This window comes from Cyclospora cayetanensis, unplaced genomic scaffold (genome assembly GCF_002999335.1).
Source record: "Cyclospora cayetanensis isolate NF1_C8 unplaced genomic scaffold, CcayRef3 CcayRef3_contig_62, whole genome shotgun sequence".
Lineage (NCBI taxonomy): Eukaryota > Apicomplexa > Conoidasida > Eucoccidiorida > Eimeriidae > Cyclospora > Cyclospora cayetanensis.
In genome coordinates, this window is record NW_020312613.1 from 112,501 (window position 1) to 135,912 (window position 23,412).

The window sequence follows — 23,412 nt, forward strand, 5'->3', positions numbered from 1 at the left end:
TGTTGCTGGTGCCGCTGGTGCAGCCGCCCTGATCCCCTATGTGGCTGCTGGTTCTGCTGTGGCTGCTGTGGCTGCTGGTTCTGCTGTGGCTGCTGGTTCTCTGGAGGAAACCCCCCCCCCCTGCAGAGAGCCTCATGAGGAGGCGGAGGAAGCGGGAGCGGTGGCAGAGCAGCCTGTAAGAGAGGAGGAGATGCGTTTTTGGCTTGTTCATCCTCCCCTGAAGTTGTTTTCATGTGCGTTCTGTTGTTCAGCCTCTGCTCCGGCGAAGCTCGTGCAGGGCAGCTGAGCTGCATTGGAAGCGCCGGCTTTGCTGTGGGAGTCGAGTAGCTTCTTGAGAATGCCTGATGCCCTCTGAGCACATGCGCGTCTTCGGGAGCCAGCGGCAGAGCTAGCGAGGCAGCTGGAGGCTGCACGCTGCAGCTTCCTGGAAAGCGAACGGCCATAACGTGGGAAGCAGCAGAGGCTTTGCTGCTGTTGCTTCCGACGCACTCATTGCTCCTGTTGCTTCCGGCTACGATGTTTGGGATCGACGCAACAACCGAAGGTTCCTGAGAGAGAACGATGCCTTTGGGTGGCGCAGAGAGTCGGTAATCCGAAGGCGGAAGGGTGTGAGAGGTCACCTTTGAACCTCCGTTTTCTGGAGGCTGCGCAGGTGTGCGATCCTCACTGCTGCTGCGAGTGCTGCAGGCTGTGTCTCTCCCTTCGCGTTCGCCCGTGCCTTCTGTGCTGATTGAGCCTGTGGCTGACGCTGCGGTGAGCGCGATTTCTGCACCTGAAACCGCGTCTTCAGAATCTAGAATGCTGCTGAGGGCATATACCTCAGAAAGGGCTGGAAAAGCAGCAGCGTAGGACGCTGACTGCGCTCCAAGAAGCAGCTGTCGCATTTCTCTCTCCAGGTTTCCCTCTAACCAAGACAAACCGAAGCAGCTTGAACTCGTGGCTAGGGGAAGCGGAGCGCCAGATAGACGGCGTGCGTCAGTGCAAAGACGCCGGGGTGGAACGGATGCAACACTAGGAATAATCAAAAAGACAGCTTAGAGGGAATGGCTTTGGTGGGCAATGCACGTGTTCGTCTTGCAAAAAACCTGTTTTCAAGGACTAGACCAATGGTGATGCGCCAAAAAAATGAAACCGGGGTGTTTTCCTCACCCAGGACAACTAAAGAAGCTTCGATTAAGCAGAGGTACGTCAATATTATCGCCAAATAGTGGAAAATTCATATTTCACAAGAAACTGCACTGCTAGCAGCGTTAATGCTTTGGTCGGGGGCTTTGAGGTGAAGCGGTGTCAGTCAATTTGAAGGGACGCCCAAGGTAACCTGCCGGAGGGTTGGCAGGAAGACAATATATAGGAGGAATTAATGGATTTAGAGTCAAAAAGCATGCGTTTTGGTCACGATTTACTGATCTAAAGGCAGACGGGTCATGGCAACAACCCATCCTGAACAGGAGTTTGCGCGGATCGCGCGGTGTCTGGACACCTCAGCGCTGCTCGATTGGCCACCAGTACAAAATGCACACGTACGCTTTACCGATAGAACATTTTAGCATTTACAAGTCGTTTATGATATTCGAGCTTGTTATATGTAGGCGTAAGGGCGGTTTGGTGGAAATAAGCACATGCCTTTCAAGCACCCACATTCCCCCACACACTCCTCCACTGATTAGCTGAAATTCAAAATTGAAGCACCAAGTGTCCTTCTGCTCCATCAATTTAAACTTTTTAAATCTTTGACTTAAGTTTTAAGAATCAGAACAAGAATAAATAAGCTGAAATCCCAACTTTTTGTCCGCGCAGTTTGTGTGGTGGCGCCCTATGGTGCTCATAGGACGACGCAAGCTTTGCATGTCCGTCGATGCTATTCTTTTTGAAACAAATTCGCTGGCTTTTTCCGTTTTCTGCAGAAAGCTGAGGCGCGTCTACTTAACGGAACAAAAAGCACATGCGCTCTTTTCGCCCCTCCTTCAGTCGTTAACATTAGAGATGACAGTAAAGCAAGAAAAAGCCGGATTTTCGCACACTGCATATCCATTTTTCGTGTACTACCAGTCCTTTGTTTGATACCAGGCTTTATTATGCATGTTCCCAGTATGTACACCTAGCCAGGGCTTGAACACTCAAAGACGCCTCGTGTCCAGTAAAGACTAATTTACCTTAGGAGTCTTCCTCGAAACTGTGGGGCGGACGGAATACATGACATTGCTAAGGCCTTGAACAAACTACCATATCCTTTACTATTAAACCCAACTTACAGGCAGGCCGGCTCAACAACAGCCCCCAGAGTCTAATTTATTATCACCTTGGCTACGTGCTCGCCAGGTACTGTCTGCGAGAAAAAGGCCACAGATGCAAGCTCCAGCAAACGATCACTTCATCAATTTTAGAGCGTAGCTTTTCCGACGGCTTGAGCAAAGACCTCCAATTCGAGCCACCAAACCCTGCGGACTAAACTCTTGGGCTCACCTCGCAGGTATTGCAGCAGCCGTTTTCCCTTGGCACTTACATGTGCTGGCGCTATTCACTTTGTCTTGCTTCCTGCCGTGCCTACAGCAGCTCCCCGTCTGACGTTACTTCTTGACTTATGAGTCACCAAAGAATCCTTATCCGTGCGCTTCACTTGCGTCGCACAAGAGAGGTAGCTTATTATTTGTAAAAAGAAAATGTGCCGTGTGTGCCTGTGCGCCGTCTGCTATGCAAAAGAGCTGCGAATGCTCGGAGCGCCTAAAGGGTGCACAAGTGCACCGTGCAGTCCCTCCTCCATCGCAACAAAGCCCCAAGAGGTGATAAGCTCACGGGAGAGGGCTCTTTTGAAGAAATATTAATAAGCTTTGTTTGCAGTCTTGTATTGAGTTTGAGGTCACGAGGGCCTACCCATGGAAACCTTCGTTGGGCGTTACGAAAAGCCGGCAGCAAAGCATACATATGTATATGGCTAGAGAATAGATATATATATATATATATAGGTTTATATAGCCGTCGCTACGTTGTCTAGTGTATATATGGAAGCACTTCTACTTATTCCTCGCCTTTAGGATTATCGTATTATGTACGAAACTCCAGGTAGGCCGGCATACACATATGTGCGACTTCATGAGTGCATTTGCGCATGCACATGTACGCCTATAGAAAATCACTTGAAAGTATGCCGACATGCGCAGTACAGCAAGCCTCTAACATGGCTTGCCCGTGCTGGACTGCTCCTTTACACATGCTAACAGCGAGCTCCAAAGGGCCACTATTAGCTTCCGCACTCTACAGCTTTGTATGCACTTTCCCGTACTGCCCATCTGAGTGAAGCCATACGTATAGAGATATGAAGAGCAGTATGTTTTGCCGCTTGTCAGTGCTGGCAGGCGGCACGGCACGTAAGCGCAACTTCGCAGCAGGAGGCGGGGCCACACACTGAGCCTTGAAGGTAACCAACAATTTAGGAGTCGTGACACTGCACAGTAAACAAAGGAAAAAGAAGCGTTGTGTGTTGCCTCCAAACGCGCCTCAGGCAGAGACAGGAGCGGCAGTTCTACAGAGAAAGGGATAACGATACAGGTTGCAGTATAGAGGTCTGCCTACAGTTTTCTTGCGAAAAGTTGCACGCGGAGGCTTCGACGCAGAGCCGCTGCTGAGGTGTTTGCTGGCACAGAGGCCACGTCCGTATCGGTACCAGCATGCGCAATGGAAGCTGATGAGTAGCTTTGTATGCATTTGCATGTCTGCATTCGCCTACGTGTACATGGATATATGACCTGCACAGGATGAAGGTCCATCTACTGTCAAGCAAGGCTGCGGGCGAAGCCTGGATACACATCATTGTTTGCGCTTTTGTGCATTTCAGAACGACCTAGCGACTATTTGGACATACAGAAAGGTGTGCGTTTGAATCCACATACACTCCTACGTCTACACAACTCCACAATGGGTAAGCAAACGCATGCATCGGTACCATCTTATTGGAATTTCTCTGCGCGTTGCCCAAAAGTATGGAAAACCGCAACCCTTTAGTACAAGATCGACGAAAGAAGTCGAACTTCACTGCAGGTCTTACGGGGGGCGAAGCATCCGCGTAGCGTCTACGCCTCCCACCGTTGCAATAAACTACATGCATGTCTATGCACATACGTTCTATCCATAAATTCAAAGCATCAACTTCTCCTGCTTGTGTATATATATTTGTGTGCCGGTGGCTCCTGCTGCCTCGCGGATGCTCGAGGACGGATGAGTTCAGTTGAGGACTCGTTTTTAGCCATACAGCTACAAATATGAATCCGGGTGTTGTGACTCTACGGATGATACACGTATGGCTGAACGTGGGTATCTTGATTAACTTGCATCCGTTGCGCATATGAAATGCATATTTACAACGATAGACGTAGGGGCACAGGGCGTGTTGCGTCCGGAGACGCATATCTAGACATATATAAAGAACTCCGAAAATATGGCTATGCGCGTATCAACACTTCTACAGAGGAAGCCAGTTGCTCAAGTTCGTGTGTGTGTGTTTGCGTATGTGTTTGCGCATGTGTGTGTGAATGTGTGTGTGTGTGTGCATGCATGCATGCATGCGCGTGTCTGTATGCACCCGTGTAAGGGAATTTACACAACACAACCGGATCTGGGCACAGCATCTTAAGGCTGCAAAGCCTCTGGCTGCTCCTGCACCGTGTGTTTCGCGCTGCTGCCCGTGGCTATATGAGATTTCTGCTCGCCATGAGAGGCTGGTAGCCTCGATCCTGCAGCACGTTAAGGTGCCTCAAATCCGAACTGTCGAATGCCCACTGCATCGAAGCGACACGCAAAGGGCAAGCTGCACTAAAGGGGTCAGGTCTACCTGCGTGCGAAGGAGCCATATAAAGCGAGCACTAAGTTTTTCCCCAAGAAAGAAAGAGATAGGGGGGCAGAATCAGCGGCAATAAGACGTCTCATTTCGCCTCGAGGCTATATGTGGCCCCTCCCCATTCCAAATGACAAGCGACAGAACGAGTCCGCACAGGAGCACGCAACTGACTGGCTATATATATATATACATGAGATACATATATGTATACATAATATATCCATAATATATATGTATATAGAGAGGCAACAAATCTTTGAGCATCTTTACCTTGATTGTAGCGCCCTTTCTGATAAATACCGCCGGCCAGACCTCTCCGTGTATCCCTGAAGCGCATGCGAAAAACTGCACAAAAGGGCATGATGAGCCACTGCTCGAAAATCGTCGAAGTCGCCTCGACCGCTTTCTGCCGACGACACGCATTGAGAGCAGCGCAGTGCAGAGGAGCAAGTCAGGGCATACGAGAAAGGGGAAGCATCCAAAGACAAAAGTTGGACGCACCAGACCGCGAAGATGCAGGCAGCGGCATGCCGTTTAGCAGGAGGTTCACCTTCGCGGGGGAGTCTGACTGATCGACTGCGCAAGTCTGCAGAAGTAGCAGCACCACAACACCCTAAAGCAGCCGTCCGTTGAGGTGCCACTCCAGTCGCATGCAGAGGCTACTTGCGCTGTGCCAAGAGCAGGCAAACTCGGAGAGACGTAGCGCTCCATGATGACTACCACAGGCAGAGAAAGGAGAAGGCGCAGATGCCCGCCTCGACGTGCTGACACAGAGGATGCCTACAAAGGATGAATGCATGCACACTTCTAGAGCCGCTTCGGCTGCCTTTGGAGACGGTGTGCACGCAGCCTACTGCACGTCGCTCTGCCACTCTAAGAAAAAAAACCCTTTGTGCTCAGTTCTTCGCCCCCTTCCACCCCCGAGAACTCACGATTATATCGCCTTCTTCAACTGCAGGAACGTCTGGCGCTCCTAAGGGTGTCATCCAGCTGACGGCCAAAAGCGCAACCATGAAAACAGACAATACACACACGCACATGATACACAGACATGCACGCATAGACATACACACATAGACAGACATACACAGACACACATACATACATAGACAGACATACACAGGTACTCGCATAGACATACACACAGAGACAGACATACATACATCGATACACAGATACACGCACAGACATACACACATAGTACATATACACAGAGACACAGACACACATACATACATGTACATGCATATAGATACACACAGAGATACACATACATACACATCCATACACACAGATATACATGTATATACATATTTACATACATACACATGCACACAGACACACATACATGCATGTACATACACATCCATACACACAGAAATACATACATACATGTACATACACATCCATACACACAGAAATACATACATACATGTACATACAGACACATGCACACAGAGATATATACAAGTATATGCATACATATATACACATACACACAGATACACACAGATACACACATACATACATACATGTACACACACGCAGATACACAAAGAAATACATACATACATGTACCTACACACAGATACACAGAGAGATACATTCATACACACAAGGACGCACTCCGTGCTCTTCCCTAAACATTCTATACGCGTTCAAGCGCTTCGAGCAGAGCATGCAGCTTGAAGAAGGGGAGAATACGGAGCGGGGAGGAGTCGTACGAGAGCACCGCACAGAAAAGGTCCAGTCGGCATCAGAGAAGAAGAGAGACTCTGGAGGCAGAGAGAGAGAGACGCGCGCATATAATAAAAGGCGAAGAAACAGCCATTCGAGGGAACGCAGTCAAGGAAAGAAGAGGAGGCACTCACCAAGAGAAGGACAAAGCCGCACAAACAGACAAGCAAGCGCGTTCGAGTTGAGGCTGCCATTTCTAGATTTGAAAGCCAACAGTTTGGTTTGTGCTTGCGCGAGGCAGAGAGGCTATGTGAAATACCTTTGCTTTCCAGATATGAAAGACTGAGCGTCTTGTAGCTCTTCCGCCCATGGCAGACGACACACGCCAACATGTATTTCTCCAGGTGTCAACACGCATACTTCTGCAGACACAGCATGCCGAACGAAATGCGAGGGGAAGGAGGCTTTCTTCAGGGAGCGCTGCCGTGCATCAAGCGAGGCGTATGCATCTCGCCAAAAGGGAGAGGCCTCCTTCTTCCCTCTCCTTTTCCCCTCCCCCCTTCTCTCCCTTTCTTCATCAAAAACAAGGCACACAAAAACGAAGAACGCTGAGGGAGAGGCGTAAAGCCGAAAAAGGTCAGCGATCGGTATGCCAGTGTCTCTCAAGACGTGACTCCGCAATCGAGCGGCAGCATGCACCCACCAAAGACACATCTATCCTGCTCGACAGCGGTGTCAGCGACTGCTAGACCTTCGCCTCCGAGCTGCAGTCCACTAACCACCATGCCTTCCGAGTGCATCCTGCAGTTGCACGCACTCAGCGACGCAGACGGAGAGCACCTTCGCGGCTGCAGCGGCGCGCTCTCCGTGCGACGCTAGGAGAGCAGAGCAGAGCAGCTCTGCTCGTCTCTGCTTGGCTCGAACAGCTTCAGCAAGCTTCTTGTGCCCATTCCTCCAGCATGCGGAAGCCACGGCTAAACGCCCTCCAAGAAGCAGCTCTCGCACGTACAAACAGGCTGCGCAAAGCGTGTGGGGGTGCAGGGATTCTTTCATTTTTCTGTGTCTTACTGCATTCCAACGCCTTTCGGCGCGGAGGCTCGACTACTCCGCAGCTCCCAAAGCACCCTTCCTCCGCCATCCTCCAAGTCTGCTGTACTGACGCCTTCGGAAGCTTCTGCTGCGGCTGCTGCTGCCCTTCTTCTGAGGCAGCAGCGTCTCAGGAAGGGAACCTTCCGCGCAAGCGAACCCGCCGCAGCAGCCGCCCCCAAAAGCACTGACAGCATGCAATTCAGCACGGCAGGGGGCTTAGAATCTGCGGCAGCTGCGGAAGGGAAGCCTCTACGGATCCCATCCATCGTGATGGCTGCCTGCCTGTCGCATGTGGCTGTGGATATAGTATGTGTATATATGTATGGGTAAGTGTATGTGTGTGCACTTATATGGGTAAGTGTATGTGGGTGTATTTATATGAGTAAGTGTATTTATATATATGTGGGTAAGTGTATATGTATATGTGTGGGTAAGTGTGTGTATTGCCAGAAGCCTTTGTGTTGATGCACTGCTGCGGCTGCAAATGCCTCCGTGGTCGTAGGTGGGGGAAGGGGGCTGCAGCAAACTCCACAGCTGTTGTCGCGACGTTTTTGCTGGGTTTCACCAGCAGCCACGCTTAGCAGCGGGGGATTTCAGAGAACAGTACGTGGCTTATGCACACGAATCAATGCTCAAAACGTGAGATTGACAAGCACGGAATCATGGGAAGTGGCAGTGCGTTTGCGCACAAGCGTGTTTTCGTATATATGTGTGTGTGTTTGTGTGCGTGCATGTGTATGTGTGTTTGGGTTCGACAGGTCGGTCGTGGAGTGGATGAGGGGCAGTCAGCCTGTCATGCAGCAGCACGCAGCGCCCGTTCCCCGCATCGGGCACTTCGATGGAAACGGTTTTTTCAGGCTACCAAAGGCGCTGATGAGCAGAAAGACGCAAATAACGGGAGGCGGGAGGCGAAGATGCAAGACACGATCGCCAAAAGATTTGCACGAACAGCCTGTCCGAGGCGGAGGTTTGCGCGCCAGCACATACACCGCTGGAAACTCCGCCGCCCTCTCGCAATACTTATAGGGCAAATCAAAGGAAATAATAAAAATTCGCAATGTTCGATGGGCTGGGGAGCGTTCGACACAGGCGAGCTGACCACTGGTTGGCTGTGCTTCGGGCCTCCCCTCTCCAGCCCGCATGGGATGTACAGCGCTTGCTCTTAGGAAAACATGCACACACGTGGTGCCTGCAGCATTTCCGCAGAAAAAGAATATGCTAGGAAGCCATCGGAGGCTTTTGGCTGAATGCCAGTCGCGTGCAGTGCTGGGGCAGTGTCTCGCTCAAAGGCTCCGTACAGCCAATGCATGTTCTGGAGATGCCCGTACAGTCTACCACGGGCTTCGGGGATTAAACAGCGCAAGGCAGGCATGCTCTGACCTTCTTTTATCTTCGAGAGGCACGGGATGCTCTTTCGCGGGGAGCTGTCTTTGCACAGGAGCTCGTCCAGGCACCCACCTGAGCGACAAAATCCGCCACAGCGAACTCCTCGGCTAAAAAGAGTTGAAACTGCCCTTTCCGCCTACCCTATGCAATCTGGTCTCGAGGAGGTGCCTGCGTGTACCATGTATGTGCGTTTCTAATGACCTGCATTCCCCGAAGCGGCCGCATATTTCGCTCGCCAGGTGCCTTTTGTATGGCGGGCTTACCCAAGGTTAGGTACTCTTTGTTATACCATTCATATTCAGCTAGGAATCGGTAACGATTTCACTTACTGGCTCGTCTGATCGCACACTTTTCGTGGTGCAGAATAAGCTTCTGCACGAGATGCCATTCTTCGGGCTTCTACGCTACGTGCTAGCTGCAACTAGCTGTAAGTTCTCAAAGCGCTTAGGGAGTGCAGCTATATGCACACCGTAGCAGTCCCTTTCCCCTCATATAGGCGACTCTAATGGGCACCGGCAGGGAAGGCAGGAGCCCGCTTGGAGGCACAGCACCATTCTGTCAAGTTTGCATTGACTCCAGTATTACGTGGGCTTCTAATGAAGCCTTAGATGAGGCCTCCCAGATGGTAGCACCACATGGCTCGATGCAGCTTATCACTACTCATCCTATGGCTCTAAACGCAGAGGGATCTCAGGCTCCGCTGCAACAACTGTGGAGCTGCCACCTCCACGTCAGCTTGCAAGGTGGCCTTTGCTGGCCCATTCGACGCTGTACTATCGTCAACTTCAATCACCAGACTTTTCCTGCCAGACTATTGCCAAAGAACATCAAATACTAGAGTACAGAATAGCTTGATCAAACATAATCCGTCGGCGATTCGAAGTCTAGATCCATTTTACAGGATTACAGCAACTAGAAAGTGTGACAGCCGTACGGATGGGCATCTACTAGAAAAGTTTTTACTAGCCGGTTGGAGGTGCACATCGCCCTGTGCTCCACTGATGAAGGGAAACAAGTGCTCCTTGCAGCTTGTCTCTCGAAGGGAGCAGCCCTTCAATGGTAAATTCTTTTCAGGTAGAGCAGGTCGTCTGCCCACAAAGAATATCACAGCCCAAGCCCCTTGTAGATGTCGTAGCTCATTGATTTATGCCAAGACCAGCTCAGCAGCTAGCTCAGGAAAATTGCGAAAGCGGAGGCAGGGAAGTGTGTCTGTAGATCGGTGTATCGAAAAGATGCAACTTTGGTATGCAAAAGTCACAACCTAAAAAAAGCCCTACGTTGTTAATGATTTTCCCAGATCTATCCGAAATTTCAATTCAGCTGGTCATGGGCTTGATAGCGATTTGGCGACTAGACAGCTGGGTGTCTTTCGCGAATGATGGCTTACTTGAGTTTTCTGGAGCACAAAAGCGCAGCTTGCGCGTTTTGGGCTCAACATAAACAGCCATGTAGGACTCAGAACGAATGCATGTCAGGGCTGTCAGCCGGTCCTAGCCTGGAGTCGAACAAGAGCGAGAAAAGGAAGCCAGAGGGAACCCATGCTGCCTATTTGCCTCAAACAGTCCCCCAACAAGATGAGCATTGGGTACAATCGTCCCCTTGCCCCGCAAGTTTGGGCATAACGCCGTGCATTGTTGAAAAAGGATGGAAGGTAGGGCCTGCTCGCTGACATTAAGCTCCTGAACAAGATTATTCTGATGGAGAAGCTCCCGACGCCTCATATCCGCGAATCGTCTGATAATTTACACGCACGAGAAGTCTGACATGCGCCTCCGCACAAGCTTCCCTACAATTTCCCATCTACCCTGATAGCAGGCACAAAACGGCGTATCATCTCACACACGCCAGTCTTAGGAAACTGGTGTAAAGCTTGAACTTGTTAATATCCCAGCTGAAATGCAGCATCAAGTATGACGACGATTTCATCGGCCGAGTGATTTCTCGTCCTTACGGTCGTCACGTCTTCTGGTCACTGTAAGATCGTTGGCGCATCTACAAATTTGTCATGTTGCCGACAAATCACGGCTTTTTTTATCGGCGATCGGGCTGCTGCGCTTGCGTCAGCTTGCAGGACGGCCATTACTTCCCCATTTGGCGTTGTGCCACCACCAGCTTGCATCTCGAGAGTGTTTTCATCAGCGTGCTTGTAAGGAACATCAAAATATCAAATTACCGAATCGATTATATAAAACCAGGCAAACCTTGTAGGGAAAGCTGACAACCCAGTGCATCCACAGCCAATGGATGTGTGGGTAACAGCTGTATCGAAACATGTGGTGCCACAAGCAGTAACCCTTGACCTCATGTCTCCGTAGAGAGACACTGAACTCCAAACTCAGCCAAATTTTAGCAGAAAGCTACAGCGTGTCTCTCAAGGATTGCCGCCTTCCCTTTTCAGCACCCTTCAGTTCCCACTATGAAGAGAGCGGAAGCAGCTACAGTACTCGTAGCTGCACCCTCCAGGCACGCTGAGCATTCAGTTAGTTACACCTATCATCTACCGCAAGCGCACACAATATTGCGTCGGATTGGATCGGGCGCTCAGTATTTTGCAAGAGAAAGATTCCCGAGTAAACTAGTTCACTTGGCGATTCCCTACTAATTTGTAGTCCGTTCCTTGCGCCCACCAGAGCAAGCCTTTCCCTTCTTGGTGGAACCCGAAGAGAGCAGGGAAGGAAAGAAGGGAGCTTCTTTGCAAAGCCCTCAATGATTTTCCTATTATTTATATTCTCTATTACGTGTGCAATGCATGCGGAGTTGGGTGCATGCTGACGGAGACCGGAGCCAAGCGTTACCCAGTTGGCGTACGCAGTCATGACAGCCATGCAAGTCGACGATAGCACTCCCCTCAGGATGCACTTGATGCATGCGCATCTGTTTTCCATCTGCCTGAAGCCATTAGAGAAACGCGGAAGCAGTATCCGCCTTTAAGTTTATCCTGCGCTCACGGCCTTAACCCGAGTGCCAGCCTTCCGTAACTCCCGCCAGTAAGGCGTCACGTGCAGCTGAAAGCATACATGAGCCGAACGAAACCACAATTATAGGCACCACTTTGCCTCGACCTACACAGGAAAACTCCAAGTTTCTTGCTGCAGGCCCCTAGCATGCGCAGTCGGGGCTTGAATTGGGCATGCGTGTGTAGCTGTGGATCCTCGAGTGTTCTGGCATCACAAAGGCGCGTCATTTTCACCTTTCGGGCATGAAAACCCGTTCGAGTCGCACAACAGCAAATAAACTACGAGAGGAAGGCGTAGTTGGACAGCAAGATGAAGTTTCACGCGGCTTTGCTTCGCCGCGCATTGAACCCCGGAGCCGTTTTGAGCTCCAGGGGTTCTCCCAAGTTTCAGCAGTATACCCTTGGCAGCTATCCGATTCCCCCTGAGCAGGAGCTGCTGTGGAAGAATCGCATGAAGGCCTATGGCGGCTACATTCAGCAGACCATTTCGCCGTTTCAGATGAAGATCCTTTGGCCATTCTGGCACACTTTTCCGGCAAGGCAAGACGCTGTGGCGCTTCCTATGGCAACATTCTTATCGATTACCTAGGTAGCTGTGACGCGTCTGGGGGAATGTGTGTGGCAGCATTCCTTGGGGGAGGTGAGAAGGGTGCATGATGAGGGCTCCAGAGAGCTTTACCCGGCGAGGTGCCAATACCAGGAGCGCAGCTTCCGCGAGCATGTGCATGTTTTTTCTGCGTCGTTTCAAGCACATACTTTCTGCAGAAGCCAGTTCACTCGTTTTTCTTTGGCAGGGTCGTTGTCGAAGGGATTCGGGGGGGAGGGGAGCGGGGTTGTTTCAAGTGTTCAACGGACTTGGGGGTGTCGGTCCATGTTGGAGTTGACGCGACGTCGACTAGGGCATTCTGCTTGGATTTTTCGCACCCTTCTACTTTCTGCACCGGGGCACACGATTTTGTGTCTCTGCAGAACGTGGGCAAAATTCAGCGCGTATTATTGGTGGTGGGTGTGGCCGGGCATGGTGACATACGGCATCATCAAGAAGATGTTTCATGATGCTGAGCATGAAGTCCGTGATAAATACTGGTAAGAACAGCCCCTTTGTACCCGAATAGTTGGTCCTCCACTGCAGTTTCGATATAGTTCTGCATGCGGCATTCGTGGGTGTCACGGCCAGAAACATGGCAGCAAGAGCCGCCATTGTTTTGCGCATGTATACATGTGTGTTTGCGTCCTCTCAGGTACTAAGAAACGTGGTCTTTTGAGAGCCAATGCCAACAACGCGCCATCTCATGTTCACCCTTCCCGCAGTCTGCACTATTCAACGCGTGGCTTTGTAGGGAGGTGAATAAACCGCTTTCTAGCTGCATCCCAGATTTGTGGGACTTGTTAAGAACCTGCTTCTTTTTATTCATGAATTCTTTCAGACTTTTCTGAGGTGAAAGCCTCCTCTTTGTTTCTTCCAGCAGCTTCATGGAGAGTAGGCGGTACAGTAAACGGGTAGCATGCCCTGGGGATGTCTAGGTTTTGTTCCTGGTGGCTGACTTGCAGGGCATCCATGTCTGCAAGGCCGATTGGGTGGCTTCTGTGTTTAGCGACCCACCACAATATTCCCACAGAATGTCACTTTCTACAAAGACTGGAAAGAGTACTGGAGAAATTGATTCAACCATTGCAACCGGTGAATAGCTCCCCAAACCATCGACTAGCCGTCTGGATGCGCAGTCCGTCATGACTTGCTATTTGATGCTCACGTAGCGCCCTCGCAGACGGTAATTTTGTTGAGGAATGCGCAGTAGGCTCGAAGGACAGGGCTGGTGTAGCACGTGTTCTTTATGACTAGATGCATTCGAACCCTCGGTTCGCCAACGGCAAGTGGGTCTGTCGCTGTGTAACTGGGATATTTAGGGAAGTGAATGATGTATTCCTCAATGCCCGCATTGGCACTGATCTACGCCTCAGCCTGGAATAGAGGCAGTGAAATTGCACCACACAGTGTGCGTTGCATCGGTCTCACTGCCACGCCCGTGAGGAGATATTTGTGTACTTCTTTGAACATGAAGTGTGCACGCCTTTGAATTTAAGGGCAAACACTGAAATGGCTGTAGACATCCACAAAGCGCTGCAGAAATCGGGTGGTCCACGCGCAGCCATCATCTTGCCACTGGAAAAGTTGAAGAGAACTGTTACTATTGGGCACCTGGCCATGAGCATAAACGTGTGCATCTTCACTGTACACTCCGCGTGACGGAGGAGCCTAGTAAGGAGTGCTGAAACGGGGCCGTTCTTGGCGCCCTTTGTTGCTCACCGCAAGAGACCACGGCTGCATTGAACTTTTCGACAGTGCTCAAGGTGTGCTGGCGAGAACGAAATCATTGTCGTCTCCCCATCCCTGCGAGAACGCCTCTACTTAGCCTGCTTTCGAACAGAGGGCTGAGATTCAGCTGAATATCTTTGCCTGGCGCTGGCAGATGCGCGCGCAGATCGTAGATGTCTTCTTCATGAGTTGCTGCGACTGCCACTAAGCGCACATGTTACCGCGCCGGTAGCAACAGGTAGACAACGTTTCTAAGTGTGTTCAGGTGAGGGAGTAAACGCCGCATACAAGAATCGAACGGCAGTGTTGTGCATGAGCCAGTACGCCATGAGCGGCGAGCACGGGGAATCCAACTCTGTGAGTAACGGGTGCCTATCGGAAGGCTTTGGTTGTGCATCTTGACGGATTTCAGTAGCTATTCTCGCTGGACTTTGCAAACATCCTCTTTGAAGGGCCGCCTCTGCCGAGGAGGCGCCTCCTGGGAAATTACCAACAACCTTGGGAGCCTGTGCGCAAGGTCCCACCACAACTTCTGCCATTCTATCCGTTTGCTCTGATATTTAAATTGGCTTCAATGTTTTATGCATAGATAACCGAAGATTATTTTGTCTGTCGGTGCTCCTTGGCTGCCCTCCGGCACCCAACGTCAGAGAGGGCGTCCCTGGAGGCGAGGATGTTACGGCAGCGTCTTCTGCCTCTCCTCCACATGACTAGCCTTGATCAGCGTGTTTTAATTGTATGTTGGGCTCTTTCGCGCTCCTTCTGAGCAGCTCGTGTACACATCCTGAGCAGCTTGTTTGTTTCCTTCCCCGCCTTCGTGCGGGCCTTGCCAATTGCCCCTCGTGCATGCGCTCCCTGCGCTAATTCTCGTTCTCTTTTTTGGGGCTTTCCTTTCCCTGGCTTCGCTTCTTGGGCGCTCCTTTCTGCGGCTGCCACCGCAGGCGTCCGTGTGAATCATGGCAGTCCCCAAGGGGAAGCGCAGCGCATCTCTGTGCCGCAAGCGGCAGCACATCGTTTTCTACGATCAGCTGGATGGAAATTACAAGCGAAGACGCGAGTGGTTCTACAGAAGGAGATACTGTCTCCCTCTAACTCCTCTTGCACACCTCACCGATATCGATCGAAGCAAAGAGGCCCAGAAGGGCACTGGTCCTTCCGTGCTCCTCCCATTCAGATTCCCCGGATTTTGGCTAGGAAGGTAATTAAGCCGCTAATCTCTGAACGCCGAAGCTTCTCTAGATCTGTTTGCTCACGTGCGCCAGCGTTTCGCTGAAGGTGTGACAACCCACAACCAGCCGTTCTTGCTGCCAGTGGCTCTTGTACTGCAGGTTCGTCTTTGAGAAAGCTGTAAAGCTCATTAAAAAATAAGTTCGACAGAAGGGAGGCGTGGCACCAGTCAGTCACGCCCGAGCAGCCCATCGGCTGGAGCACCGCTAGCGGTAGATGCCTCACACCATCTACAGCAGTATTAGCGGAACTGAACGCTGCTTCCGTTACTGCACCCTTTCCTCCAGTGACATGCATGCATGCGCAAGCGCCGCTGCAGTCACCAAAGCGATAAGCACACCGACAGCCGCGCACTCACAGGCTGTTGACGCGTGCTGCTTTTTTTATAGAATCGTTTTTCAAGACAAAATAGTGCCAGAGAGGCAGCGCCGAGCACGATAAAGTTTCAAAAGTGCTCATGCACGTGTGCGCACAGTGAAGTATCGTAGCAGCAGCGAAAGGCCCTTTTTCACGACAACGAGTTCAGTAACAGGCATAGCACACGAGGTCGCGCATGCTTCCCTCTCGTCCACGGTGGGCAGGCGAGGCATATATCTGTTTCGACTACTTTCTGTTACTCTGCCCCCTCGCATTCCGTTTCTTTTCGTTGCCGATCGGTATTCGTTCGTAGGGGGCGTATCATCCCCCGCCAAGTACACCCCCTGCCCGCATTTCCCTGTTGCCGTCTACGCTTTATGCATGCATTAATGCAGCGGACTATTTTTGTTAGCCGTGTGCAGCGTGCTCCCCTCCCTCACCCTTCATCCCTTCACCGCGTGTGTGCCGCCCTTCGCTTTCTCCCCAGCAGGAAGCTCCCTAGTAGCTATCCGTATTACCCATAGGTTTGTTTGTATGCATGCTCGCATGCGTGTGCACCAACTCCTGCCCACGCCACTGCCCCTCCCCCTTTACCTTCTGCTCATCAGGCGCCGCTGCGTGCTCCCTAGGCAGCCCTCTAGGAGGGTTCGGCTGCCTCTAACTGCCCCTTCCGCGTCGGCTTTTCGCCCGATTTTCTCGTCTAACTCGACACAGAGACAGACACACAGCCTCTCCGAACAGTGCTGCCCCCCGTCGTCAGGTGACTCTCCCTCCAAGAGTCGCTCTAAGAGCGACACGCTGCTTTTCTGTGGCAGCGAAGAAGAGCAGGAGCTCGACTGGCAGCCTGGGAGGCAGGCTGTTATTGCTGCTGCTGCTGCTGCTGCTGCTGCATTTGCAGCAACAGCAGGTTTCACTCTTTTGCTGTCTGCTGAACGCATTGGAGGCTTGCTGCAGCAGAGCAGTATTGGCTGCTCCCAAACCCCCCAGTTGCAGGGGAACCGCAAGCGCCCCTCCTTCTCCGCTGGGAGCTGCAGCCGCGACTGCCTGCAGCAGCACGGCAGAGCGCCGCAGCAGCAATTTGGCCTTAAGCGAGGTGGAGATACACTCGACGTGCTGGCGTATGGCCGTGACAACGGCAGTGGCGTCTGCAGCACCAGCAGCAGCTGATAACAACTGCGTTGCTGGGGGAAGGCAGAGCGAACCTAAAAGGAACAGAAGGGGGGGGGGTCCCCCCGTAGAGCAGCAGGATGCCTTGCTCTTGCTGCTGCTGCTGCTGGTGCTGCTGGTGCTGCTGCTGCTGCTGCTGCGCTGACTCTTGCAGCAGCAGCAGGCGTGGCTATGGGCGACTACATGCGGATAACACGTTTGCACCGCGAGCAGCTGCACAGCTCTTGCCAGGAAGAGCGGCGGCAACTGACACAAGGGGGTGGAGTACAAGGCAAGCATGAGCAGCACATAGCTGTACTCCTTGCAGCGGGTGTAGTCTTGAGACGTCTGCTGCTGCTGCTGCTGCGAGCTGTCTGCGCGGGATGTCAGCGCTTCCAACGCCACTGAACAAAGGACTGGCATGCGAAACTCAGCGTGCTGCTGCGGCTGCAATATGCGCTTCGCTATGGCCGTAGCAGACTCCTCCGCAATGCTCCACAGCTTCGTGAGAATCGAGAACGCCGAGGGATGTCGCAGCAAGTCAAACTGCAACAGCTCAAGCAGCTTTTGCTCCTCTTCAAGAATCCCCTCAGGCTTAATTATCACTTCAAGCGGTAGCAGAGCACCTTGTGCTTCTGTCGCCGTGCCTGCCTTCAGAGCAGCTCCCCAGAGTGCTCCTGATGCTGCTGCTGCTGGTAGGTGTGGCGGTGCAAGAAGCGTTGTAGTGGTGTTACTATTACTGCTGCTATTGCTGCTGCTATTGCTGTTGCTGCTGCTGTTACTGCTGCTATTGCTGCTGCTATTGCTGATGCTGTTGCTGTTACTGCTACTGCTGCTATTGCTGCTGCTATTGCTGCTGCTGTTACTGCTGCTGTTACTGCCGCCATTGCTGATGCTATTACTGCTGCTATTGCTGATGCTATTGCTGCTGCTATTGCTGCTGCTATTGCTGCCGCTATTGCTGATGCTGTTACTGCCGCTATTAACAGTGCTGCCGCTATCTTGTAGTGCAATATTCTGCTGATCCGGCACGAGTTGCTGATTCGGCTCAAAAGGAGCTGCTGAAGAGGGTCTCTCGAAGGCAGCGAAGGCAGCAGCCGTCCAGTCTTGATGCCACAGGTGTGCAGGAGGCTGCTGCAACTGTCGATGCTCATCTGCCTCCTGTGCTGCTTGCTGAATGTGCAGCTGGTGCTGCGTTTGCAGTTCAGAATTCTGCGGCTGGAGGCTGTCATTAGTGCTCCTCTTGCGGGCAGTGGCTGCCGCAAACTGCCGCGCGAAAGCCTCTCCTGCTACTGCTGCTGCTCCACTCTCGGCATATGCTGCAGTGTTGTTTGTCTTGTAATACTCTTGACTTCTTTCCAAGAATACATCCGACATTTTCGCTGCAGCCAAGGTGCAGCAGCACAGCCTCTGCAACACCGATTTCGGAGGCGCTGCCGCTGCTGCTAGGTGTAACTGCAGCAACTCCTCTATCTGCTGCTGCTGCTCTGCTGCTGTTGCTGCCAAGTCGTGTTGCTGCTGCAAGCCATCGCGATAGCTGGAAAAAGAGGCACTCCAAAGCGCAGATGTTTGGTGCTGCTGGTGCTGCTCCTGCAACTCAAGCCGTGGCGTAAAACTGCTGCTGCTGCTGCTGCTGCTCGCTGGATAGCGAGGCGGAAGGCATGCTTCTTTTGCAGCTCCCGCAAGTATGCGAGCTGTTTCGGTGACTGCCGTGGTGACGAGAGACAGCTGCTGCTCCTCAGCGGCCTTTTTGTTTACTGCTGCTGCAGGTGTTTCCAAGATGCCACTCCTGCTGCTATTGCAGGCAGTGATGCAGCGCTCGCCGTCACCTCGGAAGCCTCGCCTTGACTGCGTAAAACAGGATTGCTTCGTTTGCGTTTCTGCTAAGGGTACAGCGGCAGCCCGCTTAGATTGCAGAGAAACGGATCCTGGCAACTTGCGCTGCATTTGGTGCTGCTGCAGTTGCAGTTGGTGCTGCTGCAGTTGCAGTTGCTGCTGGCGCTGCTGCAGTTGCTGCTGCAGTTGCTGCAGTTGCTGTTGCAGCTCTGCTGCTCTGCTCCTGTGGTGAAGCAGATGCAGCGCTGTTTCCTCTACCAATTGCTGCTGCAGTACAAGATGCACATAGCTTGCAGCGAGATGGAGGGTTTGGTGCTGCAGTTGAAATTCTTGCTGCAGCCCAATGAGGGCGTCCATCTGCAGCGACAGAAAACGCGTCAAACGCAAGGACGGGAATGTAGCAGCAGCAGCAGCAGTAGTAGTAGTAGTAGTAGTAGTGGTAGTAGTGGTAGTGGTAGTAGTAGTAGTAGGAGTAGTAGTAGGAGCAGTAGTAGGAGTAGTAGGAGTAGTAGTAGTAGTAGGAGTAGCAGCAGCAGCAGTCTCGCGATACATTTAGTGGGCATATGCAATACATGCAGAACGTGGCGACCACTGAGGGAGCAACTCACGGCGATGTGCATAAACGGCGCAAGTATAGCCTTGGAATCTTCCCACAAGGCATCGCACTGAGCTTTTTGAAGGTGTTGCTGCCGTTGCTGCCACTGCTGCTTTTTACTGGGCAGGGGTGTGGTAGCCACTTCGTCGTCTAGCTGCTGCTGTATATGCATCTGCTGCTGCTGTATATGCATCTGCTGCTGCTGTATCTGTATGTGCTGCTGCTGCTGCTGTATCTGCATCTGCATATGCTGCTTCTGCATCTGCTGCTGCTGTTGCAGCTTGAGCAGCAAGCGCCGCTTTGCTGCTGCTTCCTTTTGGATCTGGTCGTTGCTGCGGTAGCAGCACTGGCAGACGAGGCTTTTAATGGCACTCCAACATGGAATAGCCTCCCTAAGGCTAATGAGGCATTTGTTGCGCGTGGCAGCAGCACGCGAGAGGCTGCAACAACTGACACTCGGGGTGCTGCTGCAGCTGCTGCTGCTGCTGCTCTCGAGGAGCTCTGCAGGGAGCTCGTCTCGGTGTTTTCTGTTGCTCAGGCAGTTGCTTCTTCTCCTAAAAATAACCAGACAGACAGATGATGATGCAGAAGCGGCATTTCTATAGGTTTCAGCCTGCCTGCATTTCTGTGGCATGCAAAGCATGGAGTGCTTCTGTTTCTTATCCCCATTTCCTTTCTTTCTCCCCCCTCCTCCTCTTCCGAAAAACAAGAGCTGTCTCCCCTCTAATCTGCATCTGCGCAGGCTGCACAAACGGCTCACCACTCCCGAGACTCGCACTCCTCTCTGCTCCTAACGCTGCTCCCGCAACCGTTGCTGCTGCAGCAGCAGCAGTAGCTACACCAGTCCCCTCGCTTCGTGCTGCTAGCGCTGCTGCTCTTGCTCTTGCTGTTGCTGATGATTTGTGGGGTCGGAGTGCCGCTGTCACTTCTTCGACAGCTGCTGCTGCCACCTCCACTGAACGTCGTGCAAGGCACCCCAGGCTGCAGAGACACCTCACGGCTACTTGCTTCGACACTGCTGCTCGCCATTGCGCTGTCTGCTGCTGTTGCAGCTGCTCTGGCTGCTGCTCTGGCAGCGACTGTCTCTACACGGCTTCGGAAACGTTCTGTCTCGATGCAGTGCTGCAGCAACTGCAGTGCTTGCTCTGAACACATCGCATCAGCAACATGATCATTATCACCATCATCAACAGAAGCAGCAACGGCAGCAGCAAGAGTGCTAAGAGCGCAACAATTAGTGCTTTCTACGAACACATTGCAACAGCAACATGATCATTATCACCATCATCAACAGAAGCAGCAACGGCAGCAGCAAGAGTGCTAAGAGCGCAACAATTAGTGCTTTCTACGAACACATTGCAACAGCAATATGGTCATTATCACCATCATCAACAGAAGCAGCAACGGCAGCAGCAAGAGTGCTAAGAGCGCAACAATTAGTGCTTTCTACGAACACATTGCAACAGCAATATGGTCATTATCACCATCATCAACAGAAGCAGCAACAGCAGCAGCAACAGTGCTAGGAGCGCAACAATTAGTGCTTTCTACGAATGCATCGCAACAGCAACATGGCCATTATCACCATCATCAACAGAAGCAGCAACAGAAGCAGCAACAGCAGCAGCAACAGTGCTAGGAGCGCAACAATTAGTGCTTTCTACGAACGCATCGCAACAGCAACATGGTCATTATCACCATCATCAACAGAAGCAGCAACAGCAGTAGCAAGAGTGCTAAGAGCGCAACACAGAGCGATCTTCAGATTTCCAGCAGCTGCAGCACAAATCAAAACTGTACAAGGCAGCAGCAGCAGCAGCACTTCACACAGCCACCAGACCTGCTGAGAGGCGCTGCGTTCTGTCCATGGTGAGGGTGTGTTGCAGCAAGCGCAGTGGTTCACACCCTACGATTCTCCCGAACTGCAGCAGAATTCTTTCCGCTTCTGTTGCTTCGCTGTCTTGCAATCCTTCTTCCGGGGTGTGTGTGTTTATTGGTGGTGGTAGTGGTGAGAGAGGCGTGGGGATCGGTGGATGGGATGCTGCTCCCTCTGCTCCGACTGCGGGAGGGGTTCTTCCTGCTGCTGCTGTTGTTGCAGTTGCTGCTGCATGTGCTGCTGCATGCGGTGCAGATCCTGCTTTTTCATCGGAAAAATACTGTGCGCAGACGGATGGTGAGTCTCGCGAATACTGCTGCTGAAGATGCCGTAGCAGTGCCTTGTCAGCTTTGCTGCCGCAGGTGTCTATACACCGTATCCACTGCTGCAGCAGCGCGTCTTCCTCAAGTTTCAGCTGCTGCTGCATGCGCTGCCACCGAGGGATCGGCCACAGCGGAAGCATTTCAAGCCAGAGCATTGGGGAGACGGCTGTGGCTGCCTTTTCTTCCGTTGCTTCGCGCTGCTCATCGCCAAGCAGGAAGGTGAACTCCCCCTCCCCAGCTCTGCCTGCCTGCTGCTGCTGCTCCTGCCCCTGCGAAGGAGGCGTGAGGATGCGAAGCCACTGCTCTCGTGTTGCAGGCGTCCCAATCAATCGGCAACACTCTATGAGGTAGAGCAGCTCGCTGCTGCAGCAAAACGGTGGGGTTGTTGTTATGAGCTCGAAAAAAATAACCGCCACAGACCACATATCCACTTCGTAGCCGTACTGCTGCTGCAGCTGCTGCTGCCTCAGCAACAGCAACTCCGGTGCCTTGTAAGGCATTCGCTGACTCTCGCGGAGCGAGCGTTCACGATCTCGAGGATCTGTAAAAAGCAATCAGAAATTTGCGACAGCCTTCACAGGTTGGTGGGGTGATATGCAGGGAGACGTAGTGTGCGCTGCGCCTCCTTAGAAGATTCCCCCCCTCCCCTCTCAGTAGCAACTCTCCCTTAGCACTGGCAGCAGCAGCAGCAGCACGATTAGCAATTGCATTAGCAGCATGCTTAGCATTAGAATTCGCAGAAACATGATTAGCATTAGAATTCGCAGAAACATGATTAGCATTAGAATTCGCAGAAACATGATTAGCATTAGAATTCGCAGAAACATGATTAGCATTAGAATTCGCAGAAACATGATTAGCATTAGAATTCGCAGAAACATGATTAGCATTAGCATTAGCAGCATGATTAGCATTCGCATTAGCGGCATGATTAGCATCAGCAGCAGAATGAAGAAGAAGAAGTATGTACTTTTAAGCAGCAGCATGATTAGCATCAGCAGCAGAATGAAGAAGAAGAAGTATGTACTTTTAAGCAGCAGCATGATTAGCATTAGCAGCAGAATGAAGAAGAAGAAGTATGTACTTTCTAGCAGCAGCATGATTAGCGTCAGCAGCAGAATGAAGAAGAAGGATGTACTTTCAGGTGTCAGTCGAACGTTTTTGTAGTCAAGAAGGCGGCCCATCGCCAGATCGCTCAGCTTCACGCAGGGTGCTCCCACAGTGGAGTCAAAGAAGTCAAAAGCCGACAAACAGTTTTCTGCTGCTTCTGCGTTCACCCTGCAGCGGCAGCAGCCGCAGTCTGCTGCTGCTGTTGCCGCGGCAACTGCAGCAGCAGCGGCAGCCGCAACAGCAGGACGGGAGGGTGATTCTTGGTGAGCGTACAGGGGAGTGAAGTATCGAGAGAAAGCTAAAAGAGCTGCGTGAAACACAAGCAAACACATGTTGGAAGCGCTGCTTGCTTTCATCGAGCAACGCAGCTATGACACTCGCGAAGACGTGCACAAAAGATCAGCGTTTGTGGCAGCGTCTAGGAAAGAAAGGCGAGGCAACCGCGTGGCAGCAGTATTTAGCGCCCACCTTTGCTGATGCTCGCGAAGGCAACTCGGGGATGCGCATCGCCAGGCAGAGACAGAAGGATGTTGTCTGGCTTTATGTTTCGATGTAAGACTCCTCGTTTGTGCAAGAACCGCAAAGACGTCAGCAATCCCTCAAGCAGCCGTAGTGCACCCCAACGCAAAAATCGACCGCCACCTAAGGAGAGACAGCCGGCCTCTTGCAATTCCTAAAACAAACCT

At 52.0% G+C, this 23,412-nt stretch overlaps 5 protein-coding genes across 5 annotated transcripts in view; 1 reads left to right on the forward strand and 4 right to left on the reverse strand.

Moving 5' to 3' along the window:
* LOC34619330 overlaps positions 1-884 on the reverse strand; it is a 4,300-nt gene extending 3,416 nt beyond the window's left edge. The window contains exon 1 of the mRNA XM_026335224.1: positions 438-884. Within this exon, the coding sequence (XP_026191009.1) occupies positions 438-884 (447 nt within the window). The remainder of the gene's footprint in view (positions 1-437) is intronic.
* Positions 885-4,682: 3,798 nt separating this feature from the next.
* On the reverse strand, positions 4,683-7,863 carry LOC34619329. Its single transcript, XM_026335226.1, has 7 exons — positions 7,577-7,863; positions 7,212-7,309; positions 6,828-6,930; positions 5,764-5,821; positions 5,333-5,417; positions 5,102-5,157; positions 4,683-4,772 (listed from the first exon to the last, which is right to left on the reverse strand). The coding sequence occupies exons 1-7, from the start codon at positions 7,861-7,863 to the stop codon at positions 4,683-4,685; spliced, it is 777 nt and encodes a 258-aa protein (XP_026191011.1).
* A 4,386-nt stretch (positions 7,864-12,249) lies between these two features.
* Positions 12,250-13,029, forward strand: LOC113146800. The gene is made up of 2 exons (XM_026335212.1): positions 12,250-12,479; positions 12,909-13,029. The coding sequence occupies exons 1-2, from the start codon at positions 12,250-12,252 to the stop codon at positions 13,027-13,029; spliced, it is 351 nt and encodes a 116-aa protein (XP_026190997.1).
* A 2,397-nt stretch (positions 13,030-15,426) lies between these two features.
* LOC34619326 (transcription activator MSS11) lies at positions 15,427-20,014 on the reverse strand. Its single transcript, XM_026335227.1, has 10 exons — positions 20,010-20,014; positions 19,636-19,815; positions 19,431-19,536; positions 18,652-19,179; positions 18,203-18,483; positions 17,791-17,863; positions 17,365-17,637; positions 17,105-17,176; positions 16,955-17,013; positions 15,427-15,796 (listed from the first exon to the last, which is right to left on the reverse strand). The coding sequence occupies exons 1-10, from the start codon at positions 20,012-20,014 to the stop codon at positions 15,427-15,429; spliced, it is 1,947 nt and encodes a 648-aa protein (XP_026191012.1).
* Positions 20,015-20,140: 126 nt separating this feature from the next.
* Positions 20,141-23,058, reverse strand: LOC34619325. Its single transcript, XM_026335228.1, has 6 exons — positions 22,755-23,058; positions 21,677-22,157; positions 21,542-21,551; positions 21,258-21,465; positions 20,422-20,562; positions 20,141-20,160 (listed from the first exon to the last, which is right to left on the reverse strand). Exons 1-6 carry the CDS (start codon positions 23,056-23,058, stop codon positions 20,141-20,143), a joined length of 1,164 nt encoding a protein of 387 aa, XP_026191013.1.
* Between the last annotated feature and the right edge of the window lie 354 nt (positions 23,059-23,412).

Excerpts from the sequence above, each read along its gene's own strand:
- LOC34619325 (XM_026335228.1), bottom strand. The coding sequence starts at position 23,058 with ATGTGTTTGCTTGTGTTTCACGCAGCTCTTTTAGCTTTCTCTCGATAC. Across the intron at positions 20,563-21,257 it reads AACGCAGCGCCTCTCAGCAG|AGCAAGCACTGCAGTTGCTG; the intron begins GTCTGGTGGCTG and ends CGATGTGTTCAG. Across the intron at positions 20,161-20,421 it reads GAGCAGCAGTGTCGAAGCAA|CCTGCGCAGATGCAGATTAG; the intron begins GTAGCCGTGAGG and ends CCGTTTGTGCAG.
- LOC113146800 (XM_026335212.1), top strand. The coding sequence starts at position 12,250 with ATGAAGTTTCACGCGGCTTTGCTTCGCCGCGCATTGAACCCCGGAGCC. Across the intron at positions 12,480-12,908 it reads TGGCACACTTTTCCGGCAAG|AACGTGGGCAAAATTCAGCG; the intron begins GCAAGACGCTGT and ends GTGTCTCTGCAG.
- LOC34619326 (XM_026335227.1), bottom strand. Across the intron at positions 17,864-18,202 it reads ACTAATGACAGCCTCCAGCC|TAACAGCAGCAGTAACAGCA; the intron begins GCAGAATTCTGA and ends CAATGGCGGCAG. Across the intron at positions 17,014-17,104 it reads AGCAGCACCAGCAGCAGCAG|TTGTTATCAGCTGCTGCTGG; the intron begins CAGCAAGAGCAA and ends CCAGCAACGCAG.
- LOC34619329 (XM_026335226.1), bottom strand. The coding sequence starts at position 7,863 with ATGGATGGGATCCGTAGAGGCTTCCCTTCCGCAGCTGCCGCAGATTCT. Across the intron at positions 5,158-5,332 it reads GCCTGCATCTTCGCGGTCTG|GGATACACGGAGAGGTCTGG; the intron begins GTGCGTCCAACT and ends CATGCGCTTCAG. Across the intron at positions 4,773-5,101 it reads GAAAGGGCGCTACAATCAAG|TGGGCATTCGACAGTTCGGA; the intron begins GTAAAGATGCTC and ends GCTTCGATGCAG.